General features: G+C 46.9%; 1 protein-coding gene and 1 long non-coding RNA gene across 3 annotated transcripts in view; one reads left to right on the top strand and one right to left on the bottom strand.

Moving 5' to 3' along the window:
• LOC310751984 overlaps positions 1 to 18,151 on the top strand; it is a 297,164-nt gene that overhangs the window by 228,437 nt on the left and 50,576 nt on the right. The window lies entirely within an intron of this gene.
• LOC310751584 (uncharacterized protein) lies at positions 11,025 to 16,196 on the bottom strand. Its single transcript, XM_083590878.1, has 3 exons — positions 16,066 to 16,196; positions 13,041 to 13,152; positions 11,025 to 12,761 (listed from the first exon to the last, which is right to left on the bottom strand). Exons 2-3 carry the CDS (start codon positions 13,128 to 13,130, stop codon positions 12,198 to 12,200), a joined length of 654 nt encoding a protein of 217 aa, XP_083447004.1. The 5' UTR covers positions 13,131 to 13,152; positions 16,066 to 16,196; the 3' UTR covers positions 11,025 to 12,197.

Raw genomic sequence — 18,151 nt, 5'->3', positions numbered from 1 at the left:
CTGATGAGGAAAGGTCACATCATTTGGGACTTTTTAGTTTAGAGTAAAAGCAAGTAGGATGCGGGTGGCACTGTGGGTTAAACCACAGAGCCTAGGACTTCCTGATCAGAAGGTCGGTGGTTCAAACCCCCGCAATGGGGTCAGCTCCCGTTGCTTAGTCCCAGCTCCTGCCAACCTAGCAGTTCGAAAGCACATCAAAGTACAAGTAGATAAATAGGTACTGCTCTGGCGGGAAGGTAAACGGCGTTTCCGTGCGCTGCTCTGGTTTGCCAGAAGCGGCTTAGTCCTGCTGGCCACATGACCCTGAAGCTGTATGCCGGCTCCCTCGGCCTATAGAACGAGATGAGCACCGCACCCCCAGAGTCGGCCACGACTGGGCCTAATGGTCAGGGGTCCCTTTACCTTTACCTTTTAAAGGCAAGTAAGATGTAACATGATAGGAACTAATGAAACCATGTGTGCCATGGAGGGAGGACTCATGGACATTCAGTGAAGCTGAACCTTGGAAGATTCAGAACAGATAAAAGTAAGTCATTTTTTTATACAACACATGAGGACCACCAACTTGGATGGCTTTGAAAGAGGATTAGACAAATTCATGGAAGGCAAGGCCATCAGAGGCTGCTAGCCATGATGACTATACTCTGCCTCCACAGTTAGAGGCAGTGAGGCTTCTGAATTCCAGTTGTTGTGACTGGACAGAGTCCAGGTGGGCAGAGCACTGCTGCATCTCAGTTTGTGCTTGCAGGCTTCCCAGGGGTATCTGGAGGGCCACTGTGAGAACAGCATGCTGGACTAGCTGAACCTCTGGCCTCTCCTTATATGCTCTTGAGCCAGACCATCTATCTCAGTATTGTCACTGGAAGTCATTCTGCAGGGTTGGGGGTGGAGGTGGAGAGAGAAGGGGTTGCAGGAAGAGAAAAAGGAAATGGGTTACACATAGAGAGAAAGGGGTGGGGGAGGGAGAAATGGTGAGAGAGAGAGAAGAGAGGAGTGAAGACAGAGAGAGAGGAAGGAAGGAAGGAAGGAAGGAAGGAAGGAAGGAAGGAAGGAAGGAAGGGAGGGAGGGAGGGAGGGAGGCGGGAGGAAGGAAGGAAGGAAGGAAGGAAGGAAGGAAGGAGATAGAGAGATAAGGAAGGAAGGAAGGAAGGAAGGAGCGAGAGAAGGAAGGAAGGAAGGAAGGAAGGAAGGAAGGAAGGAAGGAAGGAGAGAGAGAAAGATGGATGGAAGGAAGGAAGGAAGGAGAGAGAGAGAGAGATGAAGGAAGGAAGGAAGGAGGGAGAGAGAGAGAGAAGAGAGGAGAGAAAACAGAGAGGGAGGGAGGAAGGAAGGAAGGAAGGAAGGGGAGAGAGAGATGGAAGGAAGAAAGGAAGGAAGGAAGGAAGGAGAGAGAGAGAGAGAGAGAGAGAGAAGAGAGGAGAGAGAAAACAGAGAGGAAGGAAGGAAGGCAGGAAGGCAGGAAGGAAGGAAGGAAGGAAGGAGAGAGAGAGATGAAGGATGGAAGGAAGGAAGGAAGGAAGGAGAGAGAGAGAGAGAGAGAGAGAGAGAGAGAGAGAGAAGAGAGGAGAGAAAACAGAGAGTGCGAGGGAGGGAGGAACGAAGGAGGGAAGGAAGGAAGGAAGGAAGGAAGGAAGGAAGATCCTGCTTACTTTTATTCTTCACCATTTTGGGCTTTAATCCTGCTTATTATTACCCCCAGGGCAATTCACCCCTCAGGAAGAACACCAAAGGTTCTCAAACCCTCTTCTGAACTAAAAATGCCTGAATACTGCAAGACTTGGTACTCTTAAGTTCTTAAACAATTCAGTTGCCCCCTGGAGCACTTACCCCACTTCCCACAGACTTATGTATAAATGCATGAGAAGGCAGGCAGTTTTATTTTGACCTCTGCTTCCCAAACTTGGGCAAACTGAAGACGTCTTCCCTAACTCAAGCACTCTGAAATGGGACAATTTTTGCCCCAGAGAGCACCCAGCAGCTATAATCTCTCAGGGTGGTCTCCAACTAGGTTCTGCTTAGACTAGGTCCATTGAAGTTCATGAACCTCAGATTCATCAGGTCTACTCTGAGCAGGACTAGTGCTGATTTCATCCCACCGCAAGCCACACACTTTGGGAGTGGTCCAGTTGAATGTATCAAGTTCCTTCTTCTGACAGCACTGGGATGGGTCTTCTGCCCATGAGTCCTGTGCCAGACAGGATGGCGGGGTTGTAAATCCTACACGTGCCCTTTCTTCAGGGATCTTTCAAGACATGAATTAAATTGGACATGTTGTTCTTGCAAAGGGTGGTGCCCCTCGTTAGTCCTTTCTTCTTGGAAAAAATAGAGAATCGGGTGAAAAAGGCCCTGACAATGTCAGAAGGGTGGATTCTCCATGTGTCAATCTCAATTGACTTGTAGGACCAGCGTCATCCTCGTTTCCTGATGAGACGGTGCTTACAGGGCCTATATAAAGCCCTTCTTTTCCTCACTCGGAAAAGCACCCAGCTCTTCTTCTCAACTCACCTGTGTTGGCATATTGTTGGGTAAGTGGGTTCTTGGGTTTAATTTCCCCATGCTGATAAGGAAAGCTTTGTGTCAGCTTCTTTCTGCCATTTCATGGAAGAAAAGAGAGCATGACCAGTATGCCGATGCTATGTCTGGAGGAAGCATACCAGTTTCTGAAACTTATGACTTTCTGAATCTTAATCCCAGGAGAGAGAACAATACCACTTTACTTAGCTGTGGTTACTCCTAAAACATAGCATTTACTTTTGAGTAAGAATGCGCCTGTAATTCTCCTCCTCCCAATTTTTTTCCTGGGTTAATTTATTTATTTTTAAAAATAGATATACTCCTATTTCATAGAAGTAGAAGAAGCAGAAATGAGCTCAGATGTCTTCTTACTTGTCTGCATAGGCCGGGTGGAATAGAAAAGTTCTTGACAGACATTGAAAAGTTGAAACACAATAGGTTAGGGATAGATGAATATTTGATTTTGGTTTCTCTGTTGCTCATTCCCCCCCCCCCTTTTCTGCACCAGTTTGAAATTTTGTTTTTTTAAATCCGCATGAAAATCCCTACACATTCCGGTGTGCATTTTTCTTAATATCTCAATTTTTGTATGCAAAATGGATGCAGATATTTGCAAGCATTTTCCGCCAATGTAATGTTTTTTCATATCCTATTTTTACCAAAATACTTTCCTTGTGTACATTTATTTATGTTTTTGTACACATTTTGCTGCTGGAGATCTTGGCATTGCAAAATTCAGAAATGCATGAATTGTAAAGGTTGGCTTCCTTCCGGTTTAATGAGCAATTCCCCTTCTTCCCCCCATCCCTAGAATTGGTTTCTGAAGCTGTGCTGCTACATTGCGAACCCACCACTGTCCTTTTCACTTGTTTGATTTGGAAGTTCTGAATTTTGCACAGAACAGAGTAATCCAAGCCATCGTACAGCATCTACTTTGCATGCAAAAGGTCCCGGTTCAACCTGTGGAGTCTCCAGCAATGCCTGGGAAAGACTCTCAGCTTGAAATCTTGGAGAGTTGCTGCCAATCCGCGTGGCTGATGCTGAGCTAGACAGCGCAGTGCTCTATCTTGGTATAAGGCAGTTTCCTACAGGGCCGTCTTACCCATAGGTGCTAGGGATGCGGGGCACCCAGGCGCCGGGCTCTCAGGGACGCCAGGCCAAGAATCTGGGGCCCGAGAGTTGAGTCCATCAGTCAGAGCGCTGTGGCGGGTTCTTCTGCTGTGGGCGGCTCTGCGCCACGTGTTTGGGGGCGACCAAGCCAGCGAGATGCTGAGGCAGCTGGCCAGCTCTGCCCTCCTGCGCGCCTGGGACTGGGCAAGCTGGGGGGGGCACCTGGCAGATCTTAGCACCCCGGCGCCACATATGCTTAAGACAGCCCTGCCTTCCTATTTAAATCAGCTCTTTTTTTCAGAACCTTGAGGATTAGAACCTAACTTAGGGCTCCAAGAGCTTTTCTATGTGCCCTCTCACTCTGCTTGGAAAACCTCACTCTTTGCTGTTGAACTGGAGCAAACGTCATTCCGCAGAAAACTTGACTGTTGTTTGCTCCGATTCAGTGGTAAAGAGCATGTTTTCATAAGGAAAGTGGTGGGGCAAGTGGGAGTGTGGGTGAGCTTTATTTTTCAGGGAAAGACCATAGCTTGCTGATGGAGCACCAGCTTTCCATGGAGAAGGTCCCTGGTTCCACCCTTGGGCCTCTGCAGCTTTGGCAGATGATTTTCTGCTGAGCTATGGCCCTTTACAAGGGCGTGGCTGGGGGGGTCACTGTAAACAAAGATAATTTAATTTATTTCCCCAAGGGGGAGTAAGCAGGAGATCTGGGGCCAGTTGCAAAATAACCGGGTCTCACTCATTTCCTTAAGGAGACCTGAAATATACTCGGAGTCAAGAGTGGATTTCATGCTCTTTATTCAGCTCATAGTGGTGAGGAGGAATGGAAGTTCCCCCAGAATGTCTGCTTTATATACATTATTTACACAATGGGCCCCACGTGATTGGCTAATTCCGGGATTCTCCTGTAGGCCAATCAAGTTGCGGATTCACTTCCACTTGGAGCTGGATTGGGTGGCTCCTGTGGACTAATCAGACTGCTGCATTCTGGGTTCTATTGTTCTAGGACCAATCAGACTGCTGCATTCTGAATCCTATTGTTCTAGGACCAATCAGACTGCTGTATTCTGGATCCTATTCAACAAAGTACATAACAAGACCCTTAGTTCCAAGGTGACTTATGTCAAGACATAGATCACTGCCTGTGACTGAGAGCTGCTGGAACTTACAGCCTGGTTTCATTTCAGGTCTCCCGAAATCAGCAGAAGAAGATGTCACAGCAGTGTAAGCAGCCTCCTTCCTGCCCACCGATCTCCTGCGGGCCTCCCTCTTCAGGATGCGGGAAGACGGTCCAAGTGCCAGCGTGCCAGGGGCAGGTTGAACCTCAGTGCCCTGTGAATCCGTGCCAGGGGCAGGTTGAACCTCAGTGCCCTGGGAATCCATGCCAAGGGCAGGTGGATTCACAGAGCTTGGGGAAACCCTGCCACGGGTCCGGTGGTGGAAGCCAAGGCCACTGCCAGTCAGCCAAGGATGGCGGCTCTCATCACCAGCACCACCAGCACCACCAGCACCATCAAGACTGCCAACAAGGGAAACAGTGCTGAAGCTGTGGTTCCTGCATTGCGGGTGATTGGACTTTGGGTCCATCTCAGCTCTACGATTCTATGATTCTATCCCTCATAGCCAATGCACTCTTCCAGAAATGAAAGCATATCAATAAAATGCTTCCTGCAGTCAGCTGCCCGCATCTGTGTCTCTTCGCTCTCTGTGTCATTCTTTGCATTCAGCACAGACCTATTTTCCTTCTGCTAGGTCGATTTCATGTGCATGTTATATGGTATGGTATGGTTTCATGTGTATGAAACCCAAAGGGCTTCAGGGGCTCATCCTACACTCGAGTAGGACACTGGCAGAGACACATGCCCGACTGGCATGTTCCCTCCCTCCTGGTCGATCGTTTGGGAGCTTCAAAAGCTTTATTCTGCCCGAACATCATAGCGACTGATGCCAACAGACACCGGCACACTTAGGGATCCACAGAGTCTTCGCAACTTGCGTGACATACCTCAGCAACTCAGCATTTTGGCTAATCTACTTTATTTACATATAAACACACACGGAGCACTGCAACATGGCTCCCTCTCTCTCTAGCATCAGACAGCAAAGAGAAAAAGAGGACAATAGTCCCACTTCACAGAACACAGTAATACAAACATCCTGTCTCCGTCACTTCCCACTCTGTGGAGTCAAAAGATATACTGTCATGTGAAAGACAACAATCCCATGACTGCAATCATGGAGCAGGAATTCTAACACTGCAGACACACCAAAGGACTCTTTTACGCACACCAAAGGGCTGTTCTAGATACAAGAAAGGGGGTGTTCTAAGCACGACAAAGCACTGCTCTAGAAACATTATAGGGCTGTTCTAAACATACCAGAGGGTTTCTCTAGCCATACCAAACAGCTAGTCTAGGCACACCAAAGGGATACTGTAGCCACACCAAAGGACTGTTCTAGATGCACCCAATGGCGGCTTTCGCCACACCAAAAGGAAGCTTTGGCCACACCAAAAGAGCTACTCTAAACACGCCAAAGGACTTAAGGGCACCCCAGACCCAGAAGGATCTTTACATCTTATTTGTCAACACTCACACCCAATCCCACAGTTCCTCTGATTCTGATCCACTCCGTCAGCATTCGTAACAAAGCTAGGTCACTGACTGAACTGATGTTAAGTGTCTCTGATTTAAAGGTATTTCAGACCTTTTGAACCATTACAGGTTTCAGCTGGTAGCAATATGTGGAGACTTGCTAAGAGGTTTTACTTGTTTTATTCATTATTATTATTATTATTTTAAGAAAAAGCAACAACATGAGAGCCTTGCTGGATTAGACCAACGTTAGGAAAGGGCTGTGGCTCAGCTGTAGAACATCTCCCTTGCATGCAGAAAGTCTCAGGTCACAATCCCTGGCATCTCTAGGTCTGAAACCCTGGGCAGCCCCTGCCAGTCAGTGAAGGCAACTGAACCAATGGTCTGACTTAGTATAAGGCAAATTCCTATATTGCCATTGCAGCCTTGCAATGCCAGCCCAATGCCCAGGGTGGCTTAACACCCAATCCCTCTTCAGAGGAATCCTTGGGAATTGTAGCACTGGAAGAGGAATATGAGATTCCTAGTACCTCTCAGCATTCTTAGCAAACTATATTTCTCATTATTTGTGGGAAGCCATGACAGCTTCAAGAGGTATCATTGTGCTTTAAATGCATGGTGTGAATGTGGCCTTAGCTAGACTTCAACTCTATACCGTTCTCCCACTCTCCCCTATTATGTGAAGGATCAGGTACTACACATGCTCCGGACATGGGCGGCGCTGTGGTCTAAACCACTGAACCTCTTGGGCTTGCCGATTGGAAGGTTAGCAGTTCGAATCCCCGCAACAGAGTGAGCTCCCGTTGCTCTGTCCCAGGTCCTGCCAACCCACCAGTTCAAAAGTGCAAGTAGATAAATAGGTACCACTGTGGCGGGAAGGTAAATGGCATTTCTGTGCGCTCTGGCTTCTGTCATAGTGTTCCATTGCACCAGAAGCAGTTTAGTCCTGCTGGCCACATAACCCAGAAAGCTGTCTGTGGACAAACGCCGGCTCCCAGGGCCTGAAAGTGAGATGAGCACCACAACCCCAGAGTCACCTTTGACTCGACTCAACCGTCCAGGGGTCCTTTACCTTTACCTTTTACACATGTTCCATCCATTTCACACATTCCTCATATCCCAGCACCCAATGATGTGCAGTCAGTGATCCTAGAATCATAGATGCCTCAGCGGTCATCTGGTCTAAAGGTAAAGCTAAAGGGACCCCTGACCATTAGGTCCAGTCGTGGCCACCTCTGGGGTTGCTGCGCTCATCTCGCTTTATTGGCCGAGGGAGCCGGCGTACAGCTTCTGGGTCATGTGGCCAGCATGACTAAGCCACTTCTGGTGAACCAGAGCAGCGCACGGAAACGCCGTTTACCTTCCCGCCGGAGTGGTACCTATTTATCTACTTGCATTTAGTTCTTTCGAACTGCTAGGTTGGCAGGAGCAGGGACTGAGCAACGGGCGCTCACCCCGTTGCGGGGATTCGAACCACCAACCTTCTGATCGACAAGTCCTGGGCTCTGTTGTTTAACCCACAGCGCTTGCAAATGCAGGAAATTTACAGCTATGTGCCAAATTTGGTGCCCAAGCAGATGGTAAATTATAGACACCCTGGAGGAAAGAAAGTACAATTATGGGGCAGGGTGGTGTCCGTGGAGAAACATCCAGGGTATCTGAACACTTCCTCACTGTTCCAAAAAACAAAAATTGCCTATGAAAATTCTGTTAGCTCCATAGAGCACAGACATCATTTCAGTCAGTCAGTCAGTTAGTTTATTGTGTTTTAGCAGATAACAACAACAACAATAACAATAATAGAGATTTACATTTCTGCTCCTTAATCTTTAAAGATTAAATCCAGTGCTTTTTTTCCTTAAAAAAACCACACGTTTAGGGGTACTCTCATTTTGAATCAAGAAAACCATTTTATAGCTCAAATTGGGAAAAATAAATACAGTATATGGACAAAAGTACCAATATTCACAATAGTACCAGGATCCCCTGCGTCCCCCCAGAAAAAAACACTGGATATATCATTTCCCAAACCCACTTGAAGTTTCATAGCATGGATTTATAGAGGCTTAGCAATAAATCTAGATACAGTGGTACCTCAGGTTACATACGCTTCAGGTTACATACGCTTCAGGTTACATACACTTCAGGTTACAGACTCTGCTAACCCAGAAATAGTGCTTCAGGTTAAGAACTTTGCTTCAGGATGAGAACAGAAATTGTGCTCCGGCGGCGTGGCAGCAGCGGGAGGCCCCATTAGCTAAAGTGGTGCTTCAGGTTAAGAACAGTTTCAGGTTAAGAACGGACCTCCGGAATGAATTAAGTACTTAACCCGAGGTACCACTGTATTCTGAAGGATATATACTTCTTTACACCAGAGCAAAAAACAAATCTTTGCTAGGGATAACCTTCCCTTCTGTGATCTTAACAATTCAATCTGCTAGTGGGAGGACATTTGATCCCGGGAGGACATTTTTTGCAGGTATTATACTGCCCAGGGCCTCTACCAGTGGTTCCCAAACTGTTTGGGCCATTGCCCAACTCATGTCTGGTGCATCTTCCCCTACCCAGAATAGCAGCTTGCATGACCCACTAAAGAATATAATAACACAAATTCCTAACAGTAGCAACTAATTGCACATTGATTCAAAATCCAGTGAAAACTACTCAGTTTAATTAATTAAAAAATAATAAAATAAGAACTTGATCCAGCAGCTTTTCAAAGCAGCTTTTCAAAGTCTGGTAGTCCATTACATCTCCGAGCACAATTCAAAGTGTTGGTGCTGACCTTTAAAGCCCTAAATGGCCTCGGTCCAGTATACCTGAAGGAGCGTCTCCACCCCCATCGTTCTACCCGGACACTGAGGTCCAGCACCGAGGACCTTCTGGCGGTTCCCTCCCTGCGAGAAGCCAAGTTACAGGGAACCAGGCAGAGGGCCTTCTCGGTGGTGGCGCCCGCCCTGTGGAACGCCCTCCCACCAGATGTCAAAGAGAACAACAACTACCAGACTTTTAGAAGCCATCTGAAGGCAGCCCTGTTTAGTGAAGCTTTTAATGTTTGATGCATTATGGTATTTTAATATTTTGTTGAAAGCCGTCCAGAGTGGCTGCAGAAGCCCGGCCAGATGGGTGGGGTATAAATATATTATTATTATTATTATTATTATTATTATTATTATTATTATTATTATGGCATTCCCTGCTACCCTCTTGCCTCTTAGTACCTCCCTCGGGTAACCCCACAGCCACCCTGGGGCTCTACTGCCCAGTTTGGGAACCCCTGGCCTATATCCATTAACGATGCTATGCAAAGCAATTAATACTGCTATGCTTAATGCTTAAGAGGCTAGGCGTCTCTCAAGCCAAAATGCAAGAATTGCTGTCCATACTTGCCCGTTCTTAGAAAGACAGGGAGATGCAATTAAGAATTTGGAAGACATAGTGGTTCAGCAGGTTTGGGTAGTTCGGTGGAGTCTTCCTGGAACCCAGCACAAACGAAGAAGCCAGTTGTCAGCTTTCTTCCTTTGCAACTTTTGCCACCACACTCTCGCCTCCTGGTTTTCATCAGGAGAGTAAGAGATGATAGGAGTTGATAGGAATCCAGGACTGGAGTAATAAATCGGGTCCACTTCTGCCTGGGGCCGGGTTGCGGTTGGGTCACCTAGCCTCCTCCTGCCTCAGCGTGGGGGCGGGACAATATCCCGCATCCCACTGGGAGAGACCCCAGCCAGGTCATGTCACCAGGCGGCCAATCAGGTCGCTTGGGGGCATGGCCGGGGCCGATTTAAGCCACGGTGCGACTCTGAGGCTTCCCTTTCAGCCTTGTGCCGCAGATCTCCCACCCTTTCTTCAGGTAGCGTCTTTGGCCTTGCTATGGACTTCGGTTTGTTGGCGCTGAGGGGCCTGGTAGTACTTTTTCCACTTGGCAAATTGGCACCATGAAGTAACCCCCAAGAAGTGAAGTAACCCCCAAGAAATGTCAAGATAGCTGAAGACTTGGCAACTGAATCTCTCCCCTTTCATTTCCACTGGCAACAATTCAGAAGGCTATTGGCACAAGGCAATTGTATATTGCCATTGTCCATGCTTCGCCACACTTTCCCATGCCATTGATTGTATTATTCCCATGCAATTGACTCTGCTTGCCCATGCTACGCACCCTGCTTCTCCACACTTCCCCATGCAGTTGACTCTGCTTATCCCCACATGATGATGTGCAAGCTTTGGTGCAAGCCAAGCTGCATCATGAAGTGACCAAGGAAACGTGTGGGCGAAATTTCCATTTTGCAGATTCTCCCCTTTCACAAGGACTCCCACCATCCCTGACCATTGGCTATAGTGGCTGACGTTGATTGGGACACGGGAGCTGCCTGATACTAAAGCAGGACCTTTGCTCCATCTAACCCAATATTGTTTACTCTGACTAGCAGGGCCTCTCCAGGGTTTCATGCAGGGTGCCCTTCTCAGCCCTTACCTGGGGATGCCAAGGATTGAACCTGGAGCCGTTTGCATGCAAAGCAGGCTGTAACTCAGGTACAGCCCTTCCCTCTAATGTTTGCTGGCGTCAATGTGGTGCTAAACCAATTGTTATACCAATGATTGTGACCTTGTCCAAACAGTGGGGTTGTCATATTTCAAGAAGCGAAAAGTTGAGCTTTTCTTAAAAAATAAGTTTTGCCCAAGTTGGAATCTTCTGGAGGGACCGAGGAAGGCTTTATTTGTACATTCTTAATTTATTTTACATAGGTATTTTTACACTGCCCTTCATACAGTCATACTCCCCACTGAAAACAAATCTCCAGATTCAAATTCACGTTGAGGCTTTTTATTTGTATTTCGGAAGTTCAGAGATTTAGGAACAATCCATTTAATCCCAGAAGAATATACAGACGGGTGAATAATAAACAGTAAGATTTGGGACATGTCATCAGCTTCCTGGCGATGCCATGATCACCCCTTCGCAATCATGGCACAAAAGCCATCCAATAAAATCCGCTTCCTTTTGTGTCAATTACCTTAATTAAATTCACAGTAAAATAATACTCGGGCATCACTGGGAACAATTTCTTTTTGAAGTTTAATGTGTCGCCTCAGATGAGAAGCTCTGATTATTATGTTCTCTGCCAACATCTCAACAAGGATGTATTTAATGAAGACAGAAACAGTCCTCACGACTTGCCTGCTAACCATTTGGGGTGGGTGGATAAGGAAAAGTACATGCAGGAAATGGGATTCGCTCACAAATGTAAGGAGAACCCTACTGGATCAAACCTAGTTCAGCCCCCTACTTCCCACACTAGTCAATCAAATCCTTTAGGGAAGCCAACAATTGGGGCATGAGTTCAACATCCCTCTTCCACACCTATTCTCCAGCAACTGGTATTCATTTCACCATTCCAGGTAGGATGGGACTTATACGGCAGGGATCTCCCCTTTTTTAAGAACTGGATGATCAACAATATAATCATTAAGCAATAATAAATATTGAAGAAACAGGGATACCCAGGAAAGGATGAGATGGCTTCTCCTATCCCTTGTACAGAATCCAACCAAACTAACAGTTGAATTTTACTTCAGTACTGATGACAGGACAATGTCCTCCATTGCAGAAGAGAGTACCATGCTACATTGGGTAAATCAGGGGAAATGGGAGGAACTTTTGCCATCTGAGGCGTCCACCAGGGCCAGCCCCAAGAAGGAAGAAACTAAGAGCTCATTGCAACTCCACCAAAAGCCAAATTTGACAGCCTAATTCCAAAACACTTCCTCTTGAAGCAATGTTAATGTAACTCGCTGGTGGCAATAATGCTGTTTACTACTATTATCATATGGAGAACAACATGGGAAATATATTAACAGAAGGGTTTTTAAAGGAATTTAAATAAACAAAAAGGATGAGGTATATTGAAAGCTGCAGGTTGTGAGCTGGACGTGTTGATCATGCTGACTTCCTGCGCCGTTGTTGTTGTTTCTCATGCTTGCTTACTTCTGCTGGTGAGGCCACTGGCAAGGTTGCTTCTTCTGCTGTTGATCGCAAGGGGGTGGGCATTTTGCCTCAGGTGGGCAACATGGGACAGTGGTTGGCTCCTTGCAGGGAGGCTGCTTCTCTGGGCATGGAGTTGGGACAACCACTACTGGTGTCTCCTTGCAGGGAGGCTTCTCTTGACATGGTGTTGGCTGAGGGCAAGGAGTTGGGACGACCACTACTGGTGGCTCCTTGCAGGGAGGCTTCTCTTGACATGGTGTTGGCTGAGGGCAAGGAGTTGGAACAACCACTACTGGCTCCTTGCAGGGAGGCTTCTCTTCACATGGTGTTGGCTGAGGGCATGGAGTTGGACAAATCACTGTTGGTGGCTCCTTACATGGCTGCTTTTGCTGAGGACATGGTGTTGGCTGAGGGCAAGGAGTTGGAACGACCACTACTGGTGGCTCCTTGCATGGAGGCTTCTCTTGACATGGTGTTGGCTGAGGGCATGGAGTTGGGACGACCACTACTGGTGTCTCCTTGCAGGGAGGCTTCTCCTGAGGACATGGTGTTGGCTGAGGACAAATCACTACTGGTGGCTCTTTGCATGGCTGCTTTTGTTGAGGACACGGTGTTGGCTGAGGGCAAGGAGTTGGAACGACCACTACTGGTGGCTCCTTGCATGGAGGCTTCTCTTGACATGGTGTTGGCTGAGGGCAAGGAGTTGGAACAACCACTACTGGTGGCTCCTTGCATGGAGGCTTCTCTTCACATGGTGTTGGCTGAGGGCAAGGAGTTGGGACGACCACTACTGGTGGTTCCTTGCATGGAGGCTTCTCTTCACATGGTGTTGGCTGAGGGCATGGCAATGGTTCTGGTGCTGTTTTGCACAGTGCAGGTGGCAAGGTGGTTGCCTGTTTGCACTGCTGCTGGTTGTTGAATGATGCCATTTCTACTGATGTTCCAGAAAGCCTGCAGGTAAGAAAGAATGGATTTCACCTGTCATTCAGAAATACCATCACACAAACACATCTAAACCATTTGCCTTGCTTGTTGTATGTCTACAATTATTGACAGAGTCTCTCCAAGAATTTAAGACAAGGGTCCATCCATTGATTTCAAAGTCTATGCTGAGTACAACTAACATTGGATACAACCCATTGAATTTAATGGGTCTAAGTTAGTCATGCAAATAATAACGAAACAATAAAACTCAGGTTGAATAAAATCACTCTATCAACTAATAAAAGCATAATCTAAAATGGCTGAGTGAATTTTAAAAAGTTTTAACCTGGTGCTGAAAAGAGCATAGTATTGGCAACAGGCATCCCTCCCCCAGGAGGATATTTCAGAATCTTGGAGCCAGCACAAAGAAGGTCCTCTCTTTTGTACATCAGTGATGTATTTCAAGGGAATAATGAGTTTCATCCAACTACATGATAGACCCATTGAAATTAATTGACTTAAGCTAGTCGCGTCCACCATCTTCAATGGCTCTACTCTCAGTAGAACTAACACTGGATAAAACTAATTGAAATCAATGGACCTCAGTAATCATGTCCATTAATTTCAAGTGGTCCACAAGTAGTGTTCCTAATGTGAGATACAACCCTGTGTCCCCCCCCCCCCGCTGCCCCACTGAATTTAACTCCTAAAGATCTGGAGGGGTGGGGAAAAGACCTGGGAAATGGCCGCTTTAGCCACCGGAACTATCAAAAATGTTAAGATCGTCCTGCTATTTCCCCCAATCATTCTTCCCCTGGAAGGAGAAGGAAGAACATGTTCCACCCAATACATTGAATATGTAAATTGGGACTGTTCCTGATAACTAGCGACTGTGGGAGGATGAGCAATTAGCAAGACTTACACAAGGGACAAGGGGCATTGACAAATCCGGAACACTGACGTAATGGCAAGCTACTTTGAGGATGCAACGCCCCAGGTATTTTGACATCTCCAGTGCAGTCCAAAGCCAACACCTACTCAAACCCTCCACATTGTTAAAATCAATAGAGGGCTCCATCTCATAGTTCTACCCCCTCAGAAATTCAGGGTGGTGGGGACCCGGGAGAGGGCCTTCTCTGTGGCAGGTCCTAGGTTGGGGAATTCCCTCCCCAAAGAAGGCTATTTTCAGCTTTTGGTGAATGCTGAAGACACACCTCTTTGCCCCGACCTTTGACCACTCGGTTATGTGTTTTCAGGGCCCACCCCCCAATCCTTCCTTCCCTCCCCCTCCCCTTTTTGTTAAGACTACCCACTATGGGATCCCACTGCTAATTCTCCCCTGGTCTCCCCGCTGGCCCAAATAGGACAAATTTAGCCAGCTAGCCCTGGTGATCATCTAATGTTTATTGATGGATTTCCCCCCTAAATTGATTTTTGAATTCTGAATTTATTGTTATTCATGTTTTATACTGTATTTTATGCTTTTTTTATTGCATCAATTAAGTGTTTTAAATTTGTTGTTAGCCGCCCTGAGCCCGGTTTTTGAACCGGGAAGAGCGGGGTATCAATAAAAATTTATAATTATTATTATTATTCCTGTGACTGGGGTCTGCTTTAGGTGCTTTTAATTTCTCATTTTGCAATGGTTGTAACCTGCCCTGGGACCCACTGGTGAAAAGCCAGTAGTAAATTCAATAATACATAGAATCATAGAATTGCAGAGTTGGACGGGACCTTGAGGGTCATCTTGTTCAACCCCCTGCAGCGCAGGAATCTTGAATAAAGCATCTGTGACAGATGGCCATCCAATCTCTGCCTAAAAACCTCCAAGGAAAGAGAGTTCACAACCTCATGTGGGGGTCGGTTCCACTATCTAATACTACTTACTGTCAGAAAGTTATTCCTGGTATTTAGTCAGAATCTAGACAGCATTATACAGGTGCCTCCAAAATTACGTGTGGCCAACTCACACATGACCGCATATATGTGAAGTGCTGAGAAATAATTTAATTCAAACCCAGAAATCACAGGAGGAAGCTGGAGAGTCCCCGTGGCTCACAAGGAGACCCTCCCTGGAGCCCAAAGAGGACGTCAGTGAGGGCGGAGGAAGCCCTGAAGACACCTGAGGTGCAGTGGGGTTTTGTTTAGGCTGCTCAGCCTCCCCGCCTAACAGCTGATGTACAGGGTAGCACAGCAGCAGCAGCACATATTCCCTGTGTCCTCCAACCTTCAGACAACCCCAGAGCTTCAACTCCAGGTATTTTGGTCTGGTTTGGGGAGAGAGCAGGAGAGGAGAAGAAAATGAGCATTTGGAGACGTTTTAGAGGAAGCTCTCCACTTTATGCAATTTCAGTTATGAGCCCTTCCCCATCTTGTGCACCTCATCCAAGTTCCTATTCACCGTCATTCTATTCCTAGGATAATCTGAATGGCACCAGCCAGCTGTGTTCAGATAATCTGCAGGGGGCCGGGGAAGAACTTTCAGAGCTTGCGGGGAGGAGCTCAAGAAACACAATATTTCTAATTAATTGAGAAGCAATAAAACTGATTGTCTCCTACTACTATAGGAAGGGCTGAAATGTTGGCTTGCATCTCTAATGCCAAAGTAGACCCAATGAAACCAATGGACAAAAGTCCATTGCTTTCAGTGGGTCCACACATAGAACCAGCACTGGATACAGCCCATTAATACTAACATTACTAGTAGTAGCAGTACAACTAGGAGTAGTAGAGTACTATGAGGCTGAGGAGAAACACCACCCCTACATTTTATGGTTAGCAGAAAAAAGGCTTTTGCAAATAGCCTTGCTGGTATTACGCTACTATTACAGTCTTATCTAAAACAGATTTGCCCAAAGCATGAAAGATATATCTACTACTGCTTTGACTAGTTACAACCACCACCATGCATTTCCTTAGTGTCAGCTGAAAGAGACTTACCCAATTGGTCACTGAGACGCTGCTGGAAGGAATTAAGTGGCTCCAGAAACAGCAAGTGCTTTTTATCCTCTACTGAAGCCCAGCCTCCGGATACAGTGTGTAAATCTGGATGACTCCATCCTTACACAATGGAGTAGGCTCATCATGCATTTCTACATTTCCCCCATGCCACTCCTTTCTTAGACTCTGCTTCTGTGATGGCTGCGGGCAATTTCATGCCAATCTCCTCCTTGACTAAGATACGTGGCCAATGTTCTAAAAATAGACACCCCAATCCCCGAGAGCTCACAATCTTCACGGATGTGTCAGCTGAGTCTGGGTGGTGTCCAACTAAGTCCTAATCAGACCCATTGAAATCAATGGACCTACATTAGACCCCCCTCTGTGTGATACATTTAGAACAATGTCATGTCACTTTAAACAGTTGTGGCTTCCCCCAAAGAATCCTGGGAGGTGTGGTTTGTTAAGGGGGCTGAGAGTTCCCATTAGAGAACTACAGTTCCCAGAGTTCCCCAGTGTCAAGGAATGGTCTGAAGACTGGGGGATGCATTCTATGGCAGACCAGCTTTTCTCTGTTGGAGAATTGGAGGGGGAAGAGTCACACCCCTTGTCCACAATGTGTTCAGAAGCAGAGAGAGACAGAATAATTGGGAGAGAATAATAGGGTGCACTCTTCCCACCTTGGATCAAATATATCTGTCATTTAATTTAATGTAGTTGGTCTTTATGTAACTTCATGCGTTTGGCTTTTATTTTGCTTGTCCTTAATGGAACACTGCTGGGCTCCATTGCAGAGTTAGGGGCAGTGCTCAATTTTATTTGGGAGAAATTGGATGTGGGGGCTGTTAAAAAACCCACTTATTAATTTTGGTCAAATCGCATCCCAATTGCCATCTAAAAAGAACAGATAATGGGACAATCACAAAAGATGAAGTGGCTGGTCTCTCTCCACCCCACCAAGACTTTGGGCATTGGGTTGGGAATGAGTAGATCTTCCTGATGTTCAGTTGGAATCTACTTTCTTGTAACTTGAAACCATTGGTTTGAGTCCTACCTTCCAGAGTAGGAGAAAAGCTTGCTCCTTCTTCCATGTGACAGACCTGGGGCGGAGTTACCTGCCCCAGCAACCAGAGCGACGTGGAGGCGGGGCTAGCCGCCCGCAAGGCGAGCACCCGGGGGCGCCACCTGTGCAGCGAGCGGGGTGTGTGTGTGTGTGTGGCATGGCGAGGTCACCCACCCTCACGACTGACACCCTCCCTGCCCGCAGACTGTCTCTCGTTTGGACTACTGCAATGCGTGCAGCTACCTTTGAAGGTGACTCGGAAGCTGCAACTAATCCAGAATGCGGCAGCTAGATGGGTGACTGGGTGCAGCCGCCGAGTCCACATAACACCGGTCTTTAAAGACCTACATTGGCTCCCAGTACATTTCTGAGCACAATTCAAAGTGTTGGTGCTGACCTTTAAAGCCCTAAATGGCCTCAGTCCAGTATACCTGAAGGAGCGTCTCCACCCCATCATTCTGCCCAGCCACTGAGATCCAGCGCCGAGGGCCTTCTGGCGGTTCCCTCGCTGCGAGAAGCCAAGTTACAGGGAACCAGGCAGAGGGCCTTCTCAGTGGTGGCACACGCTCTGTGGCACGCCCTCCCACCAGATGTCAAAGAGAAAAACAACTTCCAGACTTTTAGAAGACATCTGAAAGCAGCCCTGTTTAGGGAAGCTTTTAATGTTTAATAGATTATTGTATTTTAATATTCTGTTGGAAGCCACCCAGAGTGGCTGAGGAAACCCAGCCAGAGGGGCGGGGTATAAATAATAAATTATGATGATGGTGATGATGACGATGATTGTTTGGACCCAGTTCTCCAATCTGTTTTGAATCCTGATTCTGTCTTCTGCAGCATTGGCTACCCCTCCCAGTTTGGTGTCTTCTGCAAGTTGATGAACATCCCCTCAATTCCTTCATCCCAGTCATTTATAAAGACATTGAACAACAACAGGCCCAGGACAGAACCCTGAGGCACCTCACTTGTCATTTTTCCCCCCAGGGTTATGAGGAACCATTAATGAGTACACTTTGGGTTCGT

Source organism: Podarcis filfolensis, assembly GCF_964270895.1.
Source record: "Podarcis filfolensis genome assembly, chromosome: 16".
NCBI lineage: Eukaryota > Metazoa > Chordata > Lepidosauria > Squamata > Lacertidae > Podarcis > Podarcis filfolensis.
The sequence above is the reverse complement of the archived record's forward strand: the minus strand, read 5'-3'. Positions and strand labels throughout refer to the sequence as shown.

Excerpts from the sequence above, each read along its gene's own strand:
- LOC310751584 (XM_083590878.1), bottom strand. The coding sequence starts at position 13,130 with ATGGCATCATTCAACAACCAGCAGCAGTGCAAACAGGCAACCACCTTG. Across the intron at positions 12,762-13,040 it reads CACCAGAACCATTGCCATGC|CCTCAGCCAACACCATGTCC; the intron begins CCTCAGCCAACA and ends GTAGTGATTTGT.